Below are 27,031 nucleotides of genomic sequence, written 5' to 3'. Positions count from 1 at the left end.
AAGCCAACAGCATCGTTAAGCGGCCAGATAGTTTTAACGAATTTTACCAGGTTCAACCGTTAGTTGGCACATTTCTTCAGAGCGAAATTGAACGATTTGTCTTCTCGCAGTTGACCATAATTTGTATTATGTAGCATTACAAACAGTGTCAAGAAGTAATTTAAAAGCACTAGGTATCAAGATAGTCCCTATTAGCAACAAAACATACTCAAACATGTTGTACAACGTCTAAGATAAAACGTAAACTTAAATCATCTTACATAGCGTCATCTAAAATGTTAACTTTTTTATTGACAAGTTTTTCCACTGACCTCTTGTTCTTAGAAATTTCGGTTGACTTTACTAGAGACACGATAGAGTAGTAGACATTATACAAGTTGTCATAGAATCGGGTTTTCAATTTGTGAAATATTTTCTTCAAAAATCGCGATCTAACACACTTTATTGAATGTGCAAAAGTACCCCATTCATCAAGGATTAGCGCATAGTTATTTTATATACTATTAAATTCTTATATATTAAATATATATATATATATATATTCTTTATAATATTATAAAGGCATTGGTTAGGAGTTATTGCTGAGTTTGGTTTAAGTCATTCGAAGGCTTTCCTTATTCCGAAAATAAACATTTTAATGCCTTGTTATACCGTTATCAATCTCGATAGTGACCACTGTATATTATTCCGTAAGTATTTACATTCTATAAACTACTACTGGGAATACCCTGTAACTTTTACAAATTAGCCTGGCATTTCTCCATTCTCAGATTTCTCGCATTTCTTATTCCGTATATTCATGTTATCCTAAAAAATCTGTCCCTTGAACATCGGTTGTTTTTCGTGTTGTTATTGGCTGTCTAAATCACGTGCTTTACCCATAAACCATCCCAAGTGAAAAATTGGTCCACACCACACGCGGCTGAAAGGAGTGAAACTGATGTATAGGTTACTGGTAGGCTACCGTATATTTTTTACATTTGTTTTATTCCGTTTTGGTCATTTATTTTGTAAAATTGTTGTGGTCAATTTTGAACTTGGTTTACTAGGCTAGGCTAGACTACCGGTGTAGCTAGCCTAGCCTACTTGAATGCTGCGTATAAACTTGTAGGCTATAAAGTTTACCCTTTGTATAGGCCTAGCTTAATTTTTGAGCAGTTTTGTTTGTTGGACTATAAATCTCAACATTAGGTAGCCTGATGATATTGACACCGGTACTTTTTACGTAGCCTAGCCTAAGCCTACAGAAATGTAATTATTTTGAAAAATATACAATTTTCCTAGCTAAATTTAATATTTTGTTTCCTAGAAAATTTTTCACAGCAGCTGAATACGTTGTCCAAAAGATTGTCGAGGCCATACTAGAGCATATTTTAAATTTAGGCCTAGAACCATTTAATCAATTATAGATAAAGCTAAGGTTATTAAGTGAAATTATTTTTGGTGTGGTGACAAACCCAAACCAAAACATTTTCCGTGAGAAGGGAACAGAGGAAAACACACGTCAGCATCAGCATGGCATCAAATGGCAGTCGTAAGTTTATCACGATATTTGTTGTCCATAGTGGAAAGTGTGGCGCTTACACGAGCGAGATTCATAAACGTACACCCTAAATGTTTTACCCATCCCACTGGTATATTATAATTTAATTTATAATAAATAAAAATTTGAGGCTATAGTGTAGCCAATGCCATCACACAAAAATTTGCGTGTCTGCACACACGATTTCTTGTCGAAAACTACCATCCTTTGGGTAGTAGAAGCTCACAAATTCATTCTGCGGTTGAGCACTTCTGCACTAGCTCCTATATGTTCACAGATGAAATCATTGATTTTAATTTTTAATTAAAGTTGTTTGTATGTGTAAATGTACTTAATAATAGATCAGGTCTGTGTTATATTTTCAGAGCAAGGTTACATGGCGTCTGGTGGGCAATCACAACAGTATAACTATGGGCAAGTGAATAAAAGCGGCCAACAGCAAAATGTAAGTATTATGTCTTTAGATTAAAAGGGTGCAATCAAAATCTTGTTCCAAACCAGTGTGTGCTCATCAAATCAATGCTAAAACTCTGAAATATTATTCAGAAATAAGTGAGTACATTATGTAGGCCAAATGAGTTTACAGTATTTAAAGTATGCATAAATGGAAATATGGATCATTTCTTGTTTGTTTTATAAATGGGTAAGAATTCTAGTTCTTTGAAATTTATTAATCAGCATCTTTTAACATATTCCATTGACGGTAATGTTTTACAGCCTAGTGTCGGTGGATATCAAGGTTACTCACAATATCCACAAGGAGGTGATGGTAGGTGCAGTTATGATGATCATGTTTTGCAATCAAGTTTGTAATAGGCTAATGAATTCAATTTTGCTATCTAGGTCAGCAATATGGTGGATACACTCAACAAAGCATGGGTGCCCAAAGCCAGAGTGGATATGGTACCCAACAAACTCAGAGCGCTTCATACACACAATCAGGCAGTTACGGAAAGCAGCCTGCAAGCTCTGGTGGCCAGAGCCAACAACCTGGTTATGGGCAAGCACAAGGACAGCAATCTGGTGGTAGTTATGGTCAGGACAGCAGTGGTTCAGGCTACAGCCAGCGAACTGGTGGATATGGCCAAAACCAACAGCCATCTGCCTCATATGGACAAAGTCAACAGTCTGCGTCTGCTTCATATGGACAAAGTCAGCCGTCTGCATCTGCTTCATATGCACTAAGTCAACAGTCTGGTGGATATGGCCAAACTAAAGAAAGTCAAGCTGGGTATGGCCAAGGACAGACTGGTTATTCGGGTCGTGGAGCATCGCAGTCAGGTGGGTATGGTCAAAGCCAACAGCAGTCTGGTTCCAGTGGTTATGGTCGTGGTGGTCAGCAACAGCCATCATCTGGAGGATATGAGCAAGGACAGGGACAGTTAGGACAGGTATTTGAATACAATGTTCTTATCTTAAGTTTTTTCACTTTATCGAATTAATCATATGGAAATTTTTTACCTACTGTACTTTCCATGTTAAGGTAGTGGTTATTTTGTGATATACGCGAGTTGCACAGTTTCTTGCTATGTGATAATGCATGATAAGCTAGCAAGTTGCTCATGAAAGTACTACTAGATAAGCATTAAAACCATCCAAGCATTTAATAGTCTCATTAACCAAAAATTAGCTCGTATACGTTAAGTTTTTCCTAAGATGATTTTCTAAGTATACAGTATTACAATTTTGCCTCGATGTATACAATTATACATATTATATACAAATTAGCTCTAATGAATGAATCATTGGAGTCTGAAATGATACTTCTCTGTGTTTAAGGATAGCAGATTCCCACAACTATATCGGCTATTCTCGCTATGATCGTTCCACCTATTAGCAATTTTATTGATTAAAGTATCACATGCATTGACGGCATTTCTGATTTAATGCAAAGTCCTTGAACTGATACTGATAACGATTAATTAATTATTTATCAATGGTCAAGGAGACCAATAATTAATCGATATTTTGAGCCGATACTCATTTGCAGTAAAAGGGACAACACTGGTCAAAATTTCAATATGTATAACTGAACCCTTGTACATTTTTTCACTGTGACAAATGTTTGCTGTTGAACAGAAGACGACTCTATACCACTATAACATCATCCAAATTTTGTACTATGATGTTTGTGTTGATTAGTGCAACTAGAAAGTTCCATGTGATGATAAATGCATGGATTCAAATGTTACAGCAAAACAACACACTGAGGGCATGTGTAATTTTTTGAATCTCTTTAATTTGTTGATAGCTAATGAAGAAGGAAAATACAGTAACTGTAGATGATGCATAAGTTCACTCAAAGACAAATGAACTTTGGCACTTGTTTCCATCACCGGTCCCTCGTCCACCAAATTCACATGTCAATTCAAATGCACTGGACCAGAAATAGTATATATATCATAATTACGATAATAACCACTATTGCAATGTGTCTTTAAGGATTGCATTATCTGTTTTCCTGAAAAATATTTGGTAAGGAATAGCATAATGACAATGCAGCGCTTAGTACTGTAGTGGACATGAGTAGCTTAGATGCTTTTTGCAGGGAAAACATAACCACGTTTCTGCCGAGGTGTTGTTTTAAAACTTGATTGTCATAACATACAAGCATTCATAATTCAACGATAACATTCTCTTTTTACCTTTTGTAAAGACGTTAGTCAAACTGTTTAATTGCAGCTACTTTCTTTAGTAGCCTATTCATAACGTACCAAACCTAAACTTAAATACAAATGCTACAACGCAAATAACGAAAGTTGAAAATTACAAAAGCGTTTATGTAACCTTGTAGTATATATATATATATATATACTGGTCATAGGCGCCGAAGTTTACAAAATGTAGGGCGGAAAAGTTAATGGGTTCAGATGTTTGGGAATTCCCCGTATCAAGGATTGTTGTAAAACCACGAAATAAGATAAAATATACTTCTAATCAACGTTATTTGCGACAACAGCCATGCTACAAGTTTTTGCTTTTTATAAAATTTCTAGACTTGTTGATTATGCTAACTACCACTTATAGCACAATTTTATTTCTATTCATGTCTCAGTGCTTTGCCACTTCTGCCTACGGATCGCTGTGAGCATGTTCTTTGTTCTACCATACGTCCTACTTTTAGTTCTGTGAAGTTTACGGCAAAAATGAACGACATTCTTATACGCATTATTCAATCATTATCTATTATTCATTTATTGTTCGTTTTTTATTTTATTCGCTTCAAAAAAACCAAACAGATCTAACAAAATTAGCAGCAACGATTACTGAATATACTTCTTTTTGACACATAATCAAGAACGTTAAAATTTTCAACCCTGCAGTAAAGTATCTCGTCTATGATTTTCCGCACCCTCTTCTAGTTTTGCACTCGCTATTCTCTTTAAACTCTTTGCATGCGTCGTCCCAAGGTTATTTTTGGTCATTTTGTTTGTCTGTACAGATGTAACACCAGAGATGGGAAAACACTTCCAACAAAAGCATATACAGTTGATTCCGGTTAATTGCATAGTCAATTTGCCAAGCCTTTTTATGCGATTAAACGAATTATGCGTTTATGCGAAAGAGCAAATTCTACTTATTTTCTTACTTGACGTGCGAAGCTGGTCACGTGTAAAGACGTCAACACGCAAAACACTAACGTTTATTGTGTATTGCGATCATCCATTCATTCAAGCACGCAAAACATGAAAACATGCTTTCTTGCATTTGTGTTTTTAAGCGAACAAATGTGGCCATGTCCGCCCCTTCAAACTGTAGTCGTTGGCGAATTGTATGAAGTACATGCAAAACTTCTTTATTTTTTGGTGTTGTCACAGCGATTGCATCAGCAGAGCTTTCTTTCTTGTTGTCGTCTTTTTCAACTTGTTTGTTTCGTAAAACTTCTTCACATAATACGGCATCATTATAACGCAACGCTTAAATGAAACTAAAACAGTGCGAATGTTAATATCTGCCTATTGACAGCCACGTGTTAATACTTAAATTGAGCATTGTTGGTTTGATTGTTTCGTAACAAAGCGCAGTTCAAGTCACAAAGCTTACGCATTGCGTGTGCGCTCCCAGTGCGCGTTGTTTTCAATTTTATCTTTTGAATAATCGAATAAATCACCTTCATTTTTATTCAATTAAGCTGATTATGCGATAAACCGAAGTGTTATCTTTACAAATGATAGACTATGGTTTGGGACTTGCGCCCTTTATGCGATAAAACGAATTATGCGATTAATTATCCAGAATGCAATTAACCGGATTTGACTGTATAACCTTTTGAACATAAAATCGCTATTATTTGTTAGAAAAATCCAGGGCGGAAAAATCCGCCCAAGTTCGGCGCCCGTGATACTGGTAATAGAACATAGACCTAACCTGATATGAAAAAAGCGTTATGTATATATCTACCAGGATAACCTAAATTCAAACTTTTTAATGTTGGTATGACCCATATGTTATGTATATAATATCATCATGCTTGACTTCCTTGTTGACTTGTCTTTATATATATATATATATATTTATATATACATGTTTAAAATTTGAAGATGATTAACCCTAGAATGCATACACAAAAAAACTTACGCTAATGCATAACTGGGGTCATTTTGACCCGTATTGCTATTACATGCAATTCTATTTTAGACTTTAAATATTTTTCTTTTTGTTCTTTCCTTGTCTCTTCCATTGGCGTTATGATGACATATCTAGAGTTTTTGCCGCATTTTAATGAAACAACCGACGAAAAACAGTATAAAGAAGTCGATGAGAAAATGAAAGAAAAGTCCAGAACAGTTCACATTACAACGCATAGCCTGATTCATTCACTGCATTTGTTGCATGTGATCATGGTCACGCTGTGTTCTGGGCACACGGGTCTGCAACATTTTGCAACTTTCTTATCCTTTGCGTGTGGACATAAGGAACACCGCTTCCTCTTCTGCAACGTGTTTTTGCTGTTTGCAGGGATGTACTTCGAAAAGCTAAGCCACATTTCACCATAGCCTCGCTTGTGGCTCTGTGGAGTTGAGGAATTTTCTGTCTTGTCATCATGTGGGGCAAAATGAGGCAGTTTGCAAGATCTGTTATGAAACCTCGTCGCTTTGAACCTTGTCCACTCTGATAATCAGGATATACTTGTCTGCATATGGTATATGCATTTAGAGCTGCGATGTCGAGCAGATTGTAAAAGAGAACTAGAGGCCATCGGCGGGTTTGTCGTTTGCAAGTGTATGTTTGAACCATTTGGTCAACCAAGTCAACACCAATCTTTGTCTTGTTATAAAACCTGATGATCTCAGGCCTCTTTTTTGGGTCTTCTTCGTCAATGCTTATATCGTGATGCATTGTGCTCAATAGTACCACAGCTTTATTCTTTTTGGGAACATAACTGACCATCGTCATTTGATTGTTGAACCCAAAGAGTGATGTCTTTGCTTCTCGAGACTTAGCAGCTTTCATGCACTCTGGAATCTCTCGTTTGCATTTCTTCATTGTTCCAACAATTGTCAACTTGTCATCTCGTCTTATATAAAGCAACAAACAGAAGTTGGCAGTCAAGGGAGTTTTTTTTTGTAAAAAGACGACACATGTCGTCGATTGGCAGTTCACGTCTGAAAACAAAAGACGACATATGTCGTCGATTGGCAGCGAAAGTGTTAACAAGCCAGAAGCAACGTATTTTCTATGTCAATTTGCTGCGGGTCAAAATGACCCCTGTTATGCATTCTCGGGGTATTTAATGAAAAATGCATTTTTCTTGTCAAAGGTAAAATTTTACAGAACAACTGTTTTCTCATCATGTATAAGTATAAAAGACTAACAAAGTCAAGAAAATCCAGGAGCTAATTCGCAATATGTGTTAAGCAGTTATGATAAATAGCACCGTTTGGGTCATTTTGACCCCTGTTATGCATTCTAGGGTTAAAAAGAGTTAATTCATCTACTGCTAATTTTTTTTGATGTGTTTGTTGAAGTCTGAAGAAAAATTTAACGTTATTATGTATGATAATAAATAGTCCAATGGTGGTGGTTTCGGATGGCAACATCAGTCTGGCGGCTATGACCAGGGTCCGAGAGGCCAGTACGGCCAGGTAATGGTGTGTTCCTGTTTTGTTTTGAGATTTTACCAATAAATCATAAGTCATATTCATAACCACTTGTTTTTCCATTAGTATTTATTTAAGAAATTATATAGGCTTAGTTATTTATGTAGGACTATTACAACTGTAACACCTCGTGCATTGGTCTTACTCATGTATAAGTCTCAGTTTTCTTTTCTTGCGTGGAATATATGTAGGCTATAAAATTTATTTTTACCAAATTCAATGTGAACATCCAGTCAAACAATAGTATTTATGCACTGATACATGCCACAATGCCTATCGTTGACATTTTTGGCAACGTTTCCTTTTTATTGTACAGACCTATACAAATTTTATTTTTATTGTAACGTTTTGACATAGGTGCATTGGTTTTGGTAACCTACTGACACACTAGAATAATTACACTACAAATGAGATAGCTGGTTAAAAATAGAAATCTGTTGACAGTGTCAACGTGTTTGGATATTTTAAGAGCTTAGGTTTGTTTGGATGCTAGTATTTAACAATTTGCCAAGAAATTTTAGTTAGGATTCTTATTACAGGACTTGAGTTGTCCTCGTTTTAGGTTTAAGGCAAGGATCCAGAATTATATAAGTGTTAAACCTTGAACAAAATACTTTCTTCAGTGGTACTTGACCAAAACCTTGACCATAACCTAACCCATAACCTAAGTTATAACGATGAAAGGCATTAGATTAAAATATTCACTTTTGTGAGATTGTAAATTGTAACACCCTTCATCTATAACCCATGTGTAAGTCGCACCTCAAGTTTCGTGCTTGGGTTTTTTTTTTGCAAAAACTGAGAATTATACATGACATTTTACGGTTACTGGAATAGGATTACTGCTAGAGTAGACAATTTATTAAATATTATGTAGGCTATATATTATTAAAGTCGCCACCTCAGGTCGAGGAAAATTTTTGTTTATTCAAACTGAGCACGAATTTTGAACTGCTTGAGCTGCGGTCTTTTGTCTTTGATTTTTTGCACAAACAAATTTTACCTTATACAGACGAAATTGGTTAATCGTATCACCTATTTGCCAGATGTTTTGATATGAATATCCGATTGATCCGTTTTTAAAAACCAATATGCTAAAAAAAATGTTTATCATGAACAGGCATTATTGTTGATAATGTGTGTGAGCTAACTTGGTTGCGATGGGCATCACAGTACTGTACAACTCTGTGAAACGATCTTACAACGTCAGCTGACTAAAATTCTGGTTAAATTATGTAGAGTTTAATACTGTAGTGACCTATTTCACTGTGTTACGCAACACAGCTGGGTACATTGCCAGCTATCGCCCAAGAGCACAATGTTGATCAAAGCATTTTTTCGGCAAACTGCTTTTATCGAACTCTCCTTTTATCGTGAATGGTCTCTGTTACATCACAGCCCTATTTTTCAAGTGTAGTCGGTATTGGTACTGTAGTTGTTTTTTTTCCTTTGATCCGTATAAAATTTGTAAAATAATTAATTCGTTGTTTGAGTTGACCGAACGAAATTATGAACAAGACAATTACACGAAAAAGGCATTCTCCTTTCGCTTGATGGTAAACGTGAGATACGCGACTCATATTTGCTTCCGAACGTCTAGCCGAAGAAGATAATACGATTAAATGACGGCAGTATGCAAGTGAGAAGCAAATCCTGATACCATAATCCAATTTATTCCTTTAAGTGTGATTTAATTAACCGATGGTTTTACTTAACATTAGATAGGATTCGGTTTGAGGTTTCAGATTTTGATACCATAAAACGATTGATACTTTTAACCAGTATACGATTAACCGATTTCGTCTGTATTGTAGCTTCTAATTGGTTTTGTTTACCAGTATATTTGGTATATACAAAAGAACAGTGGTTCCCAACTTTTCTGATCTTTGCTCACTTTTCAGGTATGTTGTTTATCCCTGCCCCCCCCCCCCCCCCCCCCCCCAATCCATATGACAGCAGTGACTGTCTGTAGTCCTGTATTTATTTAAGTCCATTATGAAAAAATCCAGCGAAACCTGGAATTTTACTTACACAAAATGTGTTTTTATTGTGAATGTTAAAGTTAAAGTTCACATTTGCCATTATTTCATCACAATCGCATTGTTTTATATATCATATATTTTAATGCCAAAATAGTGTGGAAATGTTTTCTTGCATAATAGATAAAGAGTTAAGTGGAAGAAATATGGGATAGGACCAAATTTTTTTTTGAATTTTTGTGTTTACATACCCTCTGCTTACGACCCCCAAAATTTTGCTTCATGGCCCCTATGTTGGGAACCACTACTATAGAACGTGGAAGCACCAATCATGATCAATTGTTATTAATGCCTTGTCAAAGGGCATTGCCGTATTTTGATAACGCCACCAAGTTTCGTATTTGGACCACATAATTGCATGTCAGTTAAATTACTACACAGATTAGCTGACTATATAAACAAAGCTACCTTGTTTTTCCTAAAATAAAACTTGTTATATTTCTTTGGCTCAGGAAATTTCTCCAGAAACCTTGATGAAAGTACAAATGTTGAGCATACATTAATAATTAATTTCATTATCCACTGCCCCTCGATTTAAATCTCTCACAGAAGTTGCAGTTGAGTGTATTTGGGCACGTAAGTTGCAAACAAATTTTTGATCAAAAAACAGCGAGTTATGTTTTGATATGTGTGGTAGGATAGGAGTAAGTTTCAGAGCAGCATATCCACTTGATACTGCTTGTTACTAAATTCTGCTTTCCAACATATTTTGAATTGGGGGTTACTTCACAGAAGGAGTAAAGAAATCCTGCTAGAAGTACTTTTTGGGTTAAAAAAGTTAAATTATTTTAGGAAAAACACGGTAGGATGTAGTTTTACAGAGTTTACTAAATCAACCTTCTTCATATACTACATTACCCAAACCAATACTAATATATATTGTCACTTGAATTAAGCCGTCTGGTGGTTATGAAGGAGGACCACAGCAATCTGCTGGATACGGACAGGGCCCACAAGGCCAGTATGGCCAGGTAATCACAATTTTCTAGAATTCCAGAACAATATAGAATGGGTTTGATGTGCTCATTGACTGATTTTGTTACTTGTATACATGGTATGTAGTATGTACGAGTATATGCATAGATATATATATATATGTATACTAATATATAATGAGTCTAATGATTAGTGAACAAAGAATGTTGGTCACTGGTTCGTCTTTTGTCTACACATTGGCAATGTTTTAATGGTATTATGTAGTCAAGTAGTCAAATGTATGCTCATATTAGGATCGAAAATTGAGGGATTATTACATCATAACTAATTCCCATTCACCTCTTTGTATGAGTGTGCAATTGTAAGCATACGCAAAATTCATGTAATCATGGAATTGTACAACAAAGATCTCAGATTAATATTAGGGGGATGTTGGTTATCATTCAAACAGAATATTGTCCTCATGCCTGTTGCTACTCTCTGTCTTTGGTGCCTTGCATATTTTGCTACCTCTGAGTTGCATGTCTTGATGAATTTCGGTCAGACAAAGTTTAATCTTATAATTTTGTTAGTCAACAATTGAACAAAGCAAAATTGTGCAACAATTATAAACTATAAGTCACAATTGTCACATAATAGTGGAAGTTGTGTCCTGCTGATTAACACATAGCAAGAGACAACATTTTAAAGTTTAGTCTTTCTGGTTCTAGGCTGGCAAGGATTGGAATCAGTCAAACAGAGGAGGATACGGCCAGGGAGGGCCTAGAGATGGTGGTAGGGGTGGAGGAGGAGGTTATGGTAAGTGATTCAGAATTGCTTTTAAACATAAGCTGATTGAATTTTGTTTTTAAATTATTTAATGTGTATATAAGTAGTTCATGCACATGGTGAAGGTTGCGCACTGGTGGGGTCTTTTGCTATAACATCGTTAACCGAATATCAAGTTTATTAGTTATCGATTTATCATCTTTTCAGGTGCCGGAAGAGGCGGACCCGGCATGGGTGGCAGCCGAGGAAGAGGAGTCGGTTCTGATAGCAGAGGAAGAGGCAGTTTTGGAGGTGATAGGGGTGGATTCCGCGGAGGAGATGGCAGTGATCGGTAAGTGATGGCAAAGTTTTGTGCTCTCTGGGGATCGCTTTCAGTCTTTTTTGCGCACACAAGCAATCGAGTTGTTCCAAAATTGAAATATTTTAGTCCACATTAGATTTTTCAGAGAAAGAGTGTGCTGAATCTAGCAGCAAACATGGCCCATAAGCAAGCATTTAGTGCAGAATACAATTGTTCCAGTAACCAGTAACTGCACAGTTGAATAAAGTTAAAGTAGGAAGATACATCAGGAAGTGAATAATCCATATTTGGAAGCCCAAACGTAATAATTATCTGTATTATTTGGTTGGTAACAAGAGAAATTGTTACATTACAATTTGTCAAAAAATCTGCATAAATGCTGTAATATTCGAATTGGAAATCTGCAACAAGTTGCCTTTTGTTTCCAAATGTAATTTTATCACCATTTCTTTTTTGATGATCTTGTTGTTGTACAGATGCCATCTCCCTTTTGGAACTATGTTAGCTTGAACTATGCACACTGCACAGTTAGAAATAAAGTTAACAAAATGCAATGTATCACCTATCACCTTCCTTTGCAAGTTCGACTTCATTAGTTTTATTGTGAAATTTGATTACTAAGTACAAGGATTCATTGTTGTGCAGCTTACTGTGGAGTTGAACATTGCAAAACAGCACATCCTTTAGATCACGATTTTAAAGTATTAAAACTTGGTAATTTTACAGTTTTGTCTGAAAAAAACTGTAATGCAAGCAAACATTTACTGAAGGAATTTATTCAACACATTATAGATATAGATTAATGGGCATACTGTCAATAGCACTTCTTATGTCATTCAAACAATGGGATTTTGAGTTGTCACTGCCAACGTTAGATCATCTTATGCGCTTTTCTTCTGCTGCATTCTATTGCAGCAGCTCAGAAAGCATGGTTAATTTTGGTTACATTAAGTTTTAAAAGCTGCCTTATATATATGAACAATAAACATGTTGTGATACTGTCACAGTGATAGTATTCAACAATATAGGTTTTAAATGTCATCTTAGAATAGTAGTCTGGGCAATAATCCTTATTAATCTACTTACAATATTGTTCACTATGTGGCCCAGTTAAAGTCATAAGGAAGCGATTTGTGGCTCATTGGTTTAGCACAAACTACCCTTCTGCAGTGGAGCAGTTTATTAGACAACAAATCTTGTTGGCTTGATGGTTTTGGAGTTGAGGGTTTTTGCTGTGAACTATGATCTCCTCCAAATAAGCAGAGTTTTGATCCATGTGGTATGTTAAGTACTAAGTTAAGTACTAAGTCGGTCTGTTTACTGCATTTACCTAAGATCCTAAAGGAGGCGTATGGTATGTGTCTTCATAGAATGGAATTACCAAAAATGCAAGTATTCAAAAAATCTCATACTCGCTGGTATTTTGAATGTGAAATAAACATGCCTAAGGTTTCGTCGAATTGAAGTATGACTATAATCATCTATCTTAAACTCTGATTACGGAGACCCAAAGTAAAAATGAACATCTGTTCCATTTTCACACCAGTTTTTAGGCACGGACTGTATGCAATCTGGGACTTTTTAATGCACTAAATGCTAGGGATGTTCACAGGCTAAAAAACAACACTGACCTGTAATTTGTCTAAACAGGTGTTTTAAAAACCTACATAAGACTTTATTGAAATCAGAGAAATCTTAATTTTTGATCTATACGTCTCCAAGACCTCAGCATGTTGACGCAAAAAATAAATAATAATTGATTGTCAGCATCTTTTAAGCATCGAAGGCTTCTGCATATGCACATTTGAGACTTTTGCTTAAAAATTTACCTGTAACTGTGGATACTGTTTTCTTTTCAATCTGAAGTCCATGGTTTAAAAATTATAATTACCTATGTACTCTGGATTATTGTTATTTAGCATTTCACTGAAGTTTTGTTTCCAATTTCCCACCAACATGTCAGGACTGTCATTGGAAACTACCACGTGTTATGAATTTAAGCAACAGCAATTTAGCTGCGATTGTCACTACGCATGTATATCACTCTTGCTATGGTGTTTTATTACTTCAGAGTTCACAAAGACTTCAATGACAGTGTTTACACTGCATCATAAATTTGAAACAACATCTTGTTAAAGAATAGATATGTCATACCCATATGCTGTATCATGAAAACATTGGGTTGTGTCAACGAATTCTTATTTATCCTATTTATTATCTTATTTATCCTATAGTTCATAAGCTATTGTTCATTTCCAGAATAATCAGCGCCAAAATCAACTTTTAAAGATGTTAAAACATTTGTTATCTTAAACAATACAGTGAAGCAGAGAACAGTAAATGGGCATTGTTAACCAGTTATAAAAATTATGTTGGGATCCACTGGTGGAGAATGTTCAATGGAGAATGAGTGTTTTTATTCATACTCACACATATGTGAGCAAGAAAAAGTTGAATCACTTTTTCAAAAACAGACTTATTTACTCATTATGAGCATATATTTAACTTACTAACACTTTTTATTGGCATAATGGAAGATATTTAAACAAGGGTATGTCAGTTATACTTTTTTCTACATGATTTGATTGATTGATTGCAAACCAGGGGTGCCCAATTCATCAACTGATAGATATATAATGCAGATAACGCGGGTGTTGACTAAATCACACTTTTAAAATATATTTATACATGGTATCGATACATGTGTATTTGTTTTCACATGGACCGCATGATTAATCTATAATGTACAACGTGGAAACTATGCCGTTGCTTAAAAGTTAGTTGACTGATCGTTAGGGTATATGTTTCCTATACAATATAAATTATATATTTAGCACACATAGAAATTTATAGGAGTTTCTATTAGAACATCCTAGCTCGGTCATTTTCAAGCAGCTTACAAACCAAAAACTGTGGGCACCCCTGCTGTGAAGCCTATTTATTCAAACAACCCTCCTTGTGTATAAATTATGTGCCAGTTTAGTGAAATAAATGCTTATGCTTTGATTATATTCAGTGGAAGATCTGGCGATTCAGGTGGATACAACAGACAAAGCGCAGGTGGAGGTGGTGGTAAGTGCCTCTGCATTGAGGGCAGGTCCCTGCATGAAGGTATCAAACCTGCTTCTTTCTTACTTGAACCTCTGTGCATACGCTTAATACTGCTCGACCATGAAACTGAGTAAAAACTAAAATATTCCTGGTCTGCAAATGCCACAAAGGCGACCGTAGAACCCATCAGCTTCTCATTAAATCAGGTTTTACCCAGTTCACTGAGGTAGTTTTATGTGTATCCCACAAATGAAAAATTTTATCCCAAATTCTTTATAGCCTTTGTGCGAATGTACATTAAGTTGATGACTCACCCTTACATCCTGTTTGTTCCCTCCCTCCACAATTATTCTCAATGCTGTGATACATAATTGTTCATTGTCATAATGATTGTGTTGGCCACCAACATTATTTTAACGCGTCATTAACTTTTTCTAATGGGATGTTCGGCTTGCATGTACAAAAATAATGTGCCTTGCGATTCTGGATACCACTACAGTCGAATTCAGGGGTTTGGCATAAAAGCAGGATTTTAGATTTCTTGTACTGAGTGTGTTGTGTATTGGGGGCTCTGCATTTTGAAAAAGACATATAAAGAAAATTTATTTTCCGCTTTAAAATACTTAAAAATTTCAGTGAACATATATGTTAACAATTTATCTAACCTGGAAAGTTTTTGAAGCTAGTGGGCTATAGCTTCTGAATTTTGGCGACTATATGTGGTTTTAACACCAAGTGTTGTTGTACAGTAAAAATTTCCATTTGTAACACACGAAAGGGACCTCTGAAAAAGCAACACCATAAACAAATTTTGTTCTTGGCGAAGTTAAGAAAAATGACCCTACACAGCAACTCTGGTTAAATCGGCTTCTGCATTGCATTACAAAGACTATAAAATATTGTCTCAATGTAAGCTACTGCTTGATGTGATAGACTACCTGGGCTATATGCATACAAGCCCACAAGCCTGTGATAACGTAACAAACACAATTTAAATCAACACCACATGTAGCATGGTAGTCTACATACGTTTTTCTGTGAAGCCAATTATTTTCTCGGAAAATTGTCCTTAAACAGACATTTTAAGCTCAAGACACATAACTGTGGTATCCCTGTAATCAAACTGTTCTTATACACAAAGTCACTATAGGTGATTTCTGCTTTAAAAAGTCTTCGTAATATCCTCTTCTGGTTTGTTTTGGGTTATTAAAATTGTGTTTTGAAATGTTGTTAAAGAACTTTTTAGTTTTTTTTTTTTTTTTCGAACAAAATGGGACCATAGGTTGTAAGGAAATGGTAATCTTGATGAAAATCAAGCCTATTTTGGATGAAAGTCATGTATAAAAGGGTTCCTTTGAATTTATTTGCTGATTCATTTAGGAAGTATTGAAAACCTGTTGATAACACATCCTATACATACGTTGATAGCTTTTATGCCAGGAAGTCTCTTCTGAGATTATTTGCAAATCTTTTGATCATTTTTGGGTTTTGGCAAAATCAGTTGGTATTTTCATACTTTGTTAATTTTCATTTAGCCAAAATTTCATTATGCTATGAGACCATTGTTGACAACACCAAAAATTATATATTTTTGTATCTCTTAAAAATTGCTGGGTTTAAAACAAAACTCCAGTAAATTCTGTGAAAGTTGTTTACTGTAATTAAAACAAAACATTTCTAAAATCTTTTTAAGGTGTCTGCCGAGTTGTGCCCCTGTGCAAAAGCCTCTTGGGATCAAATCTTATAACTCGTTGTCTTCCTGTGTTTTAGTAATCACATCAGAATTTAATTTTTCCATCCATGTATATACAAATCTATCATGTAACTGACTCCCTTCCCTGTTTCTCCACCCCACCACCGAGTTACGAAGCTGGAGTTGTAACTAAGTTATATTTTGTGTTTGCAAAAGTAGGGAATAAAATCGCAATCAAATAAAGGCTGTCTAATCAACCATATTTCAAATGTAAACCATCATAGACTAGGCAATAAAACTGAAAAGAAACAAAGCAAACTTATAATAGGGTGTCAATAGTATTGCAGAGCAAGAGGTACCAAGTTGTTCTAATAAGATTGTTATTGTAACATTGTGCACAGTTGTTGTATTATTGCCATTTCACTTTGAACTTTGCTGATAACGAACCCCCGTAAAAAATTGCATCGTTGTTCAACGTATTAACTCGTAATTCTTGAATTGTCTTGTAAAAGAACCACTTGCAACACCACTGATGATTATAAATACGGTAGAGATAGATCGTCAGTCGGCATAGTTTTTCACATAATCATTCTCTGTAGGATATGGGCCGTCACAAGTAGACACCACACCGGGACCAGAAAGTGACACGATCTTTGTCCAAGGACTTGGTGAGGAAATAACCAAAGAAAAAATTGCAGAATATTTCGGTCAAATTGGGATTATCAAGGTATCAACTTGATTAATTGCTTTTTGGTTTATTTTCCAAATATTATCCCAAAAATTGCAGCGTTATGAATGAAGTGTTTTTGTTCGATTTACTCGTGCAGAAAGACAAGCGTACCCAAGAACCACGCATCTATGTCTACATGGACAAAACGACTAACACGCCAAAGGGAGAATGCACAGTTACTTACGACGACCCACCATCTGCTAAAGCCGCAATTCAGTGGTTTAATGGTGTGTACATTGTAGAACTTAGATATAATAACACTGACTTTTAATTTATAAGATGCCTTTTCATATTAAGTCACAAATATGAAGTCAAAATGCGTGAAGCACTTGTACAGACAAGTTCTGCTTGCCATGTGGTTGCCTGTAGCACTTTATTACAGATTCGGTTCACTTTATCTTGCGTGTAGCGCAAGACGTGAAACACCATGAATTGCTTAGGAAACTTTAAGGGCCTGTTTTCCTTTGTTCTTCCTTGTCGGAATATCGATCTTTTTAGTTCAACTCAAAATGTTTTTCCCTTTTTGATATTTCGGTCTAATACATTTATTGTCGCTTTAGGAAAGGAATACAGCGGCTCAACATTGAGTGTCAGCTTTGCTCAACAACGATCCGGAGGCGGCAGTGGTGCTGGTGCTGGTGCTGGTGGCGGTCCACGAGGTCGTGGAGGAAGAGGATTTGGAGGTAAGACGATCTCTCACAACCCAACAATGACGTGAATGTTTTTCATGTGCTTCCAATTGTAGGACGAGGACGCGGTGGTGACCGCGGGCGTGGAGGAGGACGCCGAGATTTCGGAGATCGCGGAGGTGGAAGATTTGGTGGAGGTGGTGGATATGGTGGAGATGATGGTGGAAGGGACAGAGGAGGATTCAGAGGGGGAAGAGGTGGGGACAGAGGTGTGTGTCGGGAAAATATTATCCAAGCTCTCAAATTTATCGAAAAAGTTTACAAATTGCAAATACTGATAAGTTTTGTTTTTAACCTGCTGTGTTATGTTTGATGAGATTATTTCCGTGCGGGAACAATATTCATTCAATATCGTTGAGTTCCCTCGATGGTTTTACATCCGTAATATATTATTGATTAAACTACAGGGGACAGGGTTAATTAACCACATTTTGTGTTCATTAGCTATTTGTCACCATGTTCCTTTTCGTATTATAATTAATAACAGTTAGCATCATCATTTTTTACCCACGGTGTTAATGGTGAAAAATATACGATCGTCGTGCTCTGCACATTGATGTAAACTTCATGTTTTCATCTTGTGCTATCGCAGGAGGCAGAGGTGGTGGTTTTGGAGGAGACAGAGGCGGAAGAGGAAGAGGCGGCTACGATGGAGGTCGCGGCGGTTATGGAGGAGATCGTGGCAGGGGAGGCGGAGACAGACGTGACGGCGGAGGAAAATGGTAATATCTCTCACTTCTCATCAGCTCAGACTGCTTCATTAATCAATCGCTTATTGTTTTGCTGAGTTACTATCAGTATTTGCTCTGTTTTGTTTTGTCCGCGTTTTTCATGGCTTCCTTGAAGTCGTCATTTCTTGATATCTGAACTATTGTGCCCTGTCAGGGAATGTTTTAAAGCAAGTTCCGTAGTAGCCAGCCAAGCCCGCGTTTTAATTTTTTTCACGTTTTCAGGAGGGGAGGTGGTTCTGGTGGCGGAAGATCAGGACCTTACTGAGAAGTCGCATTTTTATATGGATCTACCTGCTTGTCTTGAACTACTGTCTATGACTATACGACACCTTAATGGTTTTCCAATGAAAAACCTATTTTCCCCGTTTTTAAGATCATCCATCAAGCCAAAGTTTGTGTTTACGAATGTACGTTTGCTTGACATAAGCGGAAATCCGCCGACTCTTTTAGTAGATCTGAGCCACATAATTCGACACATTTCAATGATCTGGGCCCATTTGTTTTCTTGACCTTAACAGTGTACTGCCGCACTTTTCCGTGCCCAGGTCGACATTGGATCAGGTTTTTGTTTATAAAAAGTTACTTGACTTTTACAATGGCGTTTTTTTGCAAATAATAAACCAAGCTTATTAGAAAATAAAACATCGAAGCAATAAAAACAGCAATGGACATATAAATCACATTGGTCGGACCCATGTGGTTCGGCTTCTGATGCATTCCAGGATTGATAGGAGGCCAAATTTCAAGAAATCGGCCTAAAGGCCCGACCGATCATTAATATTGCGATTTCCGTGACTTTTTTAGATATGCTTGTCCCAAGCGTTCACCATTGATGAGCGTGATTTGAGCTTATATGAGAGGAATCATGACATGGCTGTAGTGACTGGCAGTTAATTTTAACAGTATGTCAAACTTGACAGGAAGAATACATCCCGTTTTAACAGGCCCCTTACTTCCTGTGATAATCTCGCAGTCTGTTTATTCAAGATGCTCTTCATCCTTCAGACGTTTTAACTTCTTTAACTAATTGCTCGAAAAACGTGCTCAGCTTACAGTGCACACGCATTTTCATTTGTTTCCTTGAGTTTGTTTTTATATCATATAAACCGAATTTGAAATTTTAACCAGGACCACTGGACAGAAGCAAGCGTCGTTCATGCCTTGCTCAAGGGCATTAAAACGGTAGTGCAACTGGGACTCGAACCCGCGTCGCATTTCCACATGCCAGGCGCTTTAACCATTGTACCACCGACCTGACAGATGCGTCCAATTGAAAGTTATTTTTACTTAGTTAGAACATCTTCTCAAATTCAAATTTTTGACAAATTACATTTTAAGCTTCCTTTTGTTTGTAATTCTTTAAAATCACAGGATAATTAAGAAAAAAGTTTGAGCAATTTGTAAATTATCATTAACAGTTTCATGTTTATTTGACTGGTAGCCTTCTTCGTAATTGTGCTTATTTGCCGACCATAGACATAGGCTGGTCGCAAGGACCTTTAGTTGCTATGTCCACCACCTTGTATTTGCATTCCTCTTGTATCCAAATCGCCTCACAATCATCAGCGACATTCACCGGAGTTCCATATCTGTAAATAGTTATCAAATTTCTTGGTATTATCTGGCCATATAGCTAGTCAAACCGGTACACAATTTCTAAAGTATTAAAAGAATACAGTAGTTGTAGAAGTTGGTAACTGTAGTTCCGGCTTTTTAACGACCAGATTTTTTTTGCGATCTGTCACGTAATATGCTATCAGAATAAAGTATCATATTTACGTGGCACAGCACTGCATTGTATTTCTTTCCACGGTGTAGTAGTCTACTCGCTGAAAGATACGAATCTTTGCGATGGCTTGAGCTTTTTTCTTGCTGATTTCAAATTGACATTTTACGGAATCTTTTTCGCCGTAAGGCACCAAGACTACTTTTGTTTGTGCGGGTTTGATCCATTTTCCTTGAGCAGCCCGCCAAAGCATGTCCTCGCGAATTCGTAGACATGTTTTCTTTTCAAAATATAATTATATAAAGTTAATTATCGGTAATCGATAATGTTGGTACACACATTTTCAAAACTGGTGTTTTGACCTTGTGCAAATTGTTTACTTTAAATGAAAACAATGGTCACATGATCTAGAGTTGCTCATTATGATCTGATGTTGGGCATTACCAGATATTCTTTCTGTCCAGCGTGGCAACTGCATTCTTCACATTTGTTTGTTGTCCAAGTGTCGCCGGGAGAATAAGTTTTGCTTGTGCTCGCGTCACGGCAGCCATAGCCGGCAAAGCAGTAGGCGTTTCCTCGGTCCAGGAAGGCCACAAACAATGTCAGACAAATCAAAATGCTCAGAAACTGAATTGAAATAAATAAAAAGTCTAACTAATATCACCAAAGTTTTGTAGTTCAGCTGGCAAAATCTTCATCGCTGTAGCGTAATAAACCAACATCACTTACCTTTGCCATTACTAAGTGATATGACAACTATTGTAATTGGTTAATCCGGTCTATTTTAACCTAAGCAAGACGTTATCTAACAGGTTACGAAAGAAAATATAATTCAATTTTTCTAAGCATGAGACTTTACCTCTACTTATTTCAGCAAAACTGACAAAAAATAACAACCAACTGCGACAAATTGCTTTCTTGATCCACTTCTTAAAGCATTCCGGCGTGGAAGAAAATTTTAAGAAACAAAAGAAGACTTCCAAATGGGCGTATACGGAATATTAAGTCAAACAGCCTAATCTTATCGCTTTTGTGATGTGGAGCATAGAGCCGCCCTTGGCAATCTTACAGCCCAACAACCCCCATTGTTCTCCCAATGTGGGGCCATGATCTTAACAAAGAAATGATCTTGATTCATGGTTAATTTGACCCTTGCTTTACCTCAGCGACAGGATGTTTTGACAACGAATGACTGCTGTAGAAATTAACTTTTTCGTCACTTGAGTTTCAAAGAGCTAGCAATCTCGAAAATAGTAATTATTTGGCTGGTTTTAATTTTGCGCTGGATGCATTGGTAAAAACTTATGTTATGGCTAATTAATAACAATTGTTAGATCCAGATTGGAATCACGCATGCGAGAAACGCTTTATCGTCGCAGTTTAATATGAAATAATATTGATAAGCAAAATATCAAGAAGTTAACCCGTTCAAGAGAAAGGAACTGGGCATCCAACCCGTATTAGTGCCTTTGGACATCCAGAAAACTTAACTTCATATTTTCAAAGCCTGAAAACAAGTACAGTACCACTGGCATTTCAAGCGGGGTAAAACGATCAAACGTGTCCATGCGCTATGAAATATAAAAGTATGAAGCATTATCACCACTTTCAAGTTTATAATTTGCCTCAAAGCGTCAAAACTGCTCAAGCTGATACACCGGGAATAAAAATTGCCGTAAAACCCTCAACAAAACGTTTGGTAGCTTGTTAAGATCCACATAACAACATACATTTCATTGGAGATTTGTACAACTTCAATGCTGCGAGTCGTGAGATACGCGTACATTGTTGCTGGGGCTTATGTACTGCGCTTAAAACAAAACAATTCAAACATGCACGTGTAAACGAACTTTCGAAGCTGATACTTTGAAATAAAATAAAGAAATAAAGGAATAATAGCGTTTTGTACGATTTACTGACACAGATATAAGTTAGAGGTGAGTGAAAAAGTGATTTGAACAAACAGTGTTCTTAAATCTAATGTGTTTTAGAAAAATAATATTTCTGTGATTGCATGTTCTTTAGTCACCATAGCTGTTAGGGATTTGAAACTTGTCTGTTGGTAAAAAAAACTTTTTCACAACCTCAGTGCATATAATGAACACACGGATAGATATGTATGTACGCTAAACGAAATAACAGAAATAATGCACAGAATTGCCGTAAACTCAGACCCTATGCTCGTAAAACCATAAAAGTCCCCTCGTAATATTCCAACCGCAGGCAAGAGTGATGACATAGATGACAAAAAGTAAGACCATCGGAGATAAAAGGGCCACCGTTTTTTTCACGAATGGAAGAACTGGAAAAACACACGCTTAACTGTCAAACTAGGCTACCAACTATTCATTACTAATCGTGATCGAGCTGTCAATCAACTTCAGATAATTAGTTCAGATTGATTTAAACAATTCTGTCCAGTATTCTCACCACTGTATCCCAGGAAAGTGATATAAATATAGTAGCCCAATGCCACAAGCCAAAACGTGTTTCCAACCAATGTGGATATAAACCATTCTTTGGCAATGAGAGCTGTCAATCACAAAAACAAAAAATCAGACAAACTTTCTCACACAGTTACACTTCCACGATGTAAAAAAAAAACTCAAAGAACAACTGAAGCAGGTCTAAAGTTCCAACTTACGATTTATAAGGACCAGTTGGAGACAGTGTAATATCATTAAGACGGGGAAGAAGGCATTGAGATGGACGTCAAAAGCGTACGCCCACTCCACATCCTGCCCAACTCGTGATACAAGAACTAAATAACGATTTGTGACAAACCTAAAAACAATAAAGTAGTTTAAAGGCAATTTTCTTGCCAAGTCATTGCTACAGTTTAGAATATGTCCAATGCGCATCTTGTGCATACATGAAGGTAAATTTATAAGCATATGCCAAGTGCAATATACCACATGATGGTTGCAATTACAATTCCAACCGCGACGCAATCGATGAAAACAATCCACAACAATAACTTGACAATCTTGCCAGCTGATAACCCCATGACAATGCCAAACCCGATTGATGTAACTGAAAATGACAAATTAATTACAATGCAAAAATTTACTGTAATTTTAATACAATACAACCTTTTTGTTAACGATGTGCATAAATCAATGCGCTTAATGATTCACAATCACAACATTAATTTTGTGATTCATAGTAACTAGCAGGTTCCTTAGAATGTAGCATTTGTGGTGGGTGTACACTGTACAGATGTAGAACTAGGCCTAGGTTTATTTAACGTACCACAGAAACACAAACTGAGAAGTACGAGAAAAGCCGGGTCATCCCTTGCAAACTGATTCTTTGTTTCTGTAAAGATCAAAAATGTTATAATCACGAAAACCAATACTCTTTGACTAAAAATGCACCTTAAGTTGAAAAATACTCCACCGGAAAGTTTGCGTGGAAGAACATTAATTTAGATGATGATGATGATAAATGTGCGTAAATCTGAGGAATGTCAGCCTGATTACGCAATGAATGATGTATATTGATGCCGGTATTAATGCACATTTTTGCAAATCAGCCGCTGCACAGAATGCGAGAAACTGACATTTAACCTTAAGAACACCACAAAACTTTGTAATTCTGTCAAAAATCTTTTTTGTAAATCGTGATACAAAATTATATGCATTGGCGAAGATATGTATGGGTTTTATGAAATTCGAAACTTCTTGCAACAAATAGAGCATAGTTATATAAAGTGATTGTTTTATGAAAAATACCACGTACATGTGTAGAAATGATTACTACTAACATTAACACGTTGACTGCCAACAAAGATATAACTCGTGGTTGGAATTCTGGCCTACGCTGCCAACCATGAGTTTTCTTATCTTTTCGCCAGCACATGGCGTGCGGAACAAGAACGGGAAAACCCCTGGCAACAGAAGCAAACTTTTTCGAATGCATTAAGAATTTAAAACCCACAAACGAGGGGAATATTGCTTGGCACCTGGGACCAGATAGGCAAACCAGGCCTTGGAAGTCGACGTGTTAATATGTAATCTTTACTTCCTCCATTTCATAAATTACGCTTGTCTGTTTGTATGATATGCCAGTTATATCTCATGCAAAAAGTTGGTTTATGCACTTTATTACCGCCAATTATAAAATTGTCTTTATATGCTTTACAGTCTTTGTTATACATACTCTATATATATATATATGTTATGCTACTGGTAGACTTGTGTTTGCGGCTTAGACATATATCTATTTGGCATGCTGTAAGCAAACTTTCCAACAGAGCAAAAATGATTATATAAGTTATACACACAATACATATGCCAGACTTCAAATTGTTCATAAAGTTGTAAACAAAATGTGAAAAACAACTACAACCAAACTTACGCTTTCTGTACTGAAAGTTTCTATAGCTGTAAAACAATAAACAAAGCTATAATGATCAAAGAATGAAATTTTGAAAAAAGCACCTTAAGTTGACGGTGAGACAACCAGAATGAGTATTCTTTGGCTAGGTAATATAGTATAAGGTCTATCGGCTGGTTTGCGGCCATTCTGAACACCTACATTTTTAAAGGGCTATGAAAGTGTTTGGCAATGTCAAAACCAAAAATCATTTTACTAACTTCTTAAAAATATAACCTAGAAGAGATATTTATTTTTTCATTTTTATCCAAAAAATATTTCCACCAACTACATTTATATTTGACTCTCTGTTGTGGCATTTTGTTGTCAAAGTTGTTTAAAATGCTCATATCTCCTTCGTTTGTTTTAGCAGTAATTTTACAGTCAGGTGGTAAAATATAGTCTGCATACAGAGGGCTCTCAGCTAAAACCCTAAATAATGAGAAAATCTTGAAACATAGGCAAAAAATAAACGAGCAAAGTTTTTTCAGCAGATAAAAGTAACAAAAAGATCAAAGAATATGCAAAAAATGATTAAGATTTCTCAGTTTTCTTTATCTGTTAGACATGGCATTTTGAGGTGGTTACTGTCGTTTGCAGTACTATAGCTGCCATTTCAATTCAGTTAGAAATAAATGCATAGCCTAATGTAGGCAGAGTCAAGTGAGAAAGTGTTTTGATGGAATGCAAAATACTTTCCTTAACTTAATTGTCGTTCCTGAAGGAAATGAAATCAAAATGTAAAGTCAGCAAACAGAGTTTGTTTGCAAATAAACCGATAGACCCAATTAACTGAAATGAAATGTACTATGGTTGCCACCAGGCATGATAACATCAAACACAAGGCTCAACTGTTGAAGTACAGAACTTTATTTCTGCCAACGTTATATTACACATTCACAGAAACGGGATTCCGGTCCCTAGGATGGAGATACTTTTGTGCGGTTTTCTTGAAACATCCATTTCTTGTGTACTTAAAATATTCATTGTCATTTTAATCTAACCGTGCCACTTTATATATTTATTTCGGCTATTAACATGCATGTTTTTTATGTTAGGAAACATATCCTCTACATCTTCCAACAGTGCAGTTGTTTCGTTGTTTTGCGTTATTTTGTCCTTAAATTCGTTAAACTTAGAAATTATCTTGTCGGTTTAGTGGCCATGCTAACATGCTATCTTGCATGTTTTAAGTCCTTGGGCTTTGCCACTTTTTCCTGCTCGTTAACTGTTCGTAAGCATGTGGTTTTATTGTGCTATAACTACAACGGTTAGCATCGTAACTTTCGCTCCGCACAGTTAATGGCGAAAAATAAACAATACAATTAAATGAAATAAGATGCGTTAAATCTTTACTTACACTTTCTGAGGAGACACAAAAAGATGCATCATCTGCCAAGCAGCGAATTCAAAATCCATTTGTCGAAAACGAAATAAGCGGCGAAGGTATTTTTTTGTTTTGTTGGTAGCACTGGTGCTGTTTAACACAAACATTATATGCCTATTTGCTATTTCAGTAATTTCTATCAACAAGTAGGCTATAGGCTAGCTATATTCATTAGCCTACCCGGTAGTTATTGATAAACAAGTTTATTTATTTATTTGTACAGGTTATTTTTTACCACCATTTTGACTTGGTTGAATGGTCTCCTATATGATAAGAAAATTCAGAACTTCTTGCAGTTCTTGCTGAATTCGTGGACGTTGCAAACGAGTAAACTGAACTCGGTGGTGATTTGTATGAAGACATTCTCTTTGCAAAACTTTACATCCAGTTTATTTAACGCATACGTATGCTCAGACGTTATATCATAACTTCTAATATAGATTATCCCCTAATTGACAGGGATTAAGGTCTAAAGAGTTTTCAAAAAAAAATAAGCAACAAATTCGTAATTTTTATCGACAAACTCCTAGCCTATAACTGCCTAATGTTACCACATACGTTAACCATAGATAATACATATACTGTATATTGTATGTATTATCTATGGGTTAACCTGAAGCAAAACAACTAGGCCCTAGGATGACGATGTTGCTGAAAAACGATGTCGCACACAGCTTTGCCATTGTATTGCTTTTCTGAGCGAGTAAGTTACGACGTACGTGGAAGTTATCTCCGTAGGTTAGTCCAAGGCAAAGAAAACGAATTTGCTGACGGAACAGATACGCATTGGGGAAAACCCGGAAAATTTCAAATCCGTCGGGATGCATTAAATGAGGATTTCACAAATTTTTACAAAGTCAAAGTGATTCGTTGTTAACAAGTTATTACAAAATGCGTGAAACTACTTCCTCTGCAAGAAATCTTTTTGTATTATTAAAATACAATTTTAACATGAGGTA

The 27,031-nt window shown here is 36.2% G+C and overlaps 3 protein-coding genes across 9 annotated transcripts; 1 reads left to right on the top strand and 2 right to left on the bottom strand.

Moving 5' to 3' along the window:
* Positions 1-1,313: 1,313 nt before the first annotated feature.
* Positions 1,314-18,922, top strand: LOC143469775 (uncharacterized). 6 transcript variants are annotated; one of them, XM_076967586.1, is made up of 15 exons: positions 1,314-1,534; positions 1,909-1,988; positions 2,261-2,312; positions 2,387-2,934; positions 7,555-7,629; positions 10,580-10,654; positions 11,330-11,417; positions 11,595-11,718; positions 14,705-14,760; positions 17,032-17,159; positions 17,260-17,389; positions 17,723-17,845; positions 17,908-18,060; positions 18,444-18,573; positions 18,805-18,922. In XM_076967586.1, the coding sequence occupies exons 1-15, from the start codon at positions 1,516-1,518 to the stop codon at positions 18,845-18,847; spliced, it is 1,824 nt and encodes a 607-aa protein (XP_076823701.1). In that variant the 5' UTR covers positions 1,314-1,515; the 3' UTR covers positions 18,848-18,922. The 6 variants fall into 6 exon arrangements, with proteins under 6 accessions (XP_076823701.1, XP_076823702.1, XP_076823700.1 ...); XM_076967587.1 differs by having other exon boundaries at positions 7,555-7,635; positions 17,908-18,048; XM_076967585.1 differs by having other exon boundaries at positions 7,555-7,635.
* A 973-nt stretch (positions 18,923-19,895) lies between these two features.
* On the bottom strand, positions 19,896-21,211 carry LOC143469270 (uncharacterized). The gene is made up of 4 exons (XM_076966912.1): positions 21,038-21,211; positions 20,753-20,935; positions 20,362-20,588; positions 19,896-20,171 (listed from the first exon to the last, which is right to left on the bottom strand). Exons 1-4 carry the CDS (start codon positions 21,044-21,046, stop codon positions 20,042-20,044), a joined length of 549 nt encoding a protein of 182 aa, XP_076823027.1. The 5' UTR covers positions 21,047-21,211; the 3' UTR covers positions 19,896-20,041.
* A 354-nt stretch (positions 21,212-21,565) lies between these two features.
* LOC143469269 (protein unc-50 homolog) lies at positions 21,566-26,546 on the bottom strand. Of its 2 annotated transcripts, none has more exons than XM_076966910.1 (8): positions 26,308-26,546; positions 26,046-26,162; positions 24,668-24,693; positions 23,561-23,626; positions 23,221-23,341; positions 22,953-23,092; positions 22,739-22,840; positions 21,566-22,610 (listed from the first exon to the last, which is right to left on the bottom strand). In XM_076966910.1, the coding sequence occupies exons 1-8, from the start codon at positions 26,433-26,435 to the stop codon at positions 22,477-22,479; spliced, it is 834 nt and encodes a 277-aa protein (XP_076823025.1). In that variant the 5' UTR covers positions 26,436-26,546; the 3' UTR covers positions 21,566-22,476. The 2 variants fall into 2 exon arrangements, with proteins under 2 accessions (XP_076823025.1, XP_076823026.1); XM_076966911.1 differs by having other exon boundaries at positions 26,311-26,546.
* Between the last annotated feature and the right edge of the window lie 485 nt (positions 26,547-27,031).

This window comes from Clavelina lepadiformis, chromosome 8 (genome assembly GCF_947623445.1).
Source record: "Clavelina lepadiformis chromosome 8, kaClaLepa1.1, whole genome shotgun sequence".
NCBI classification, from domain to species: domain Eukaryota; kingdom Metazoa; phylum Chordata; class Ascidiacea; order Aplousobranchia; family Clavelinidae; genus Clavelina; species Clavelina lepadiformis.
The sequence above is the reverse complement of the archived record's forward strand: the minus strand, read 5'-3'. Positions and strand labels throughout refer to the sequence as shown.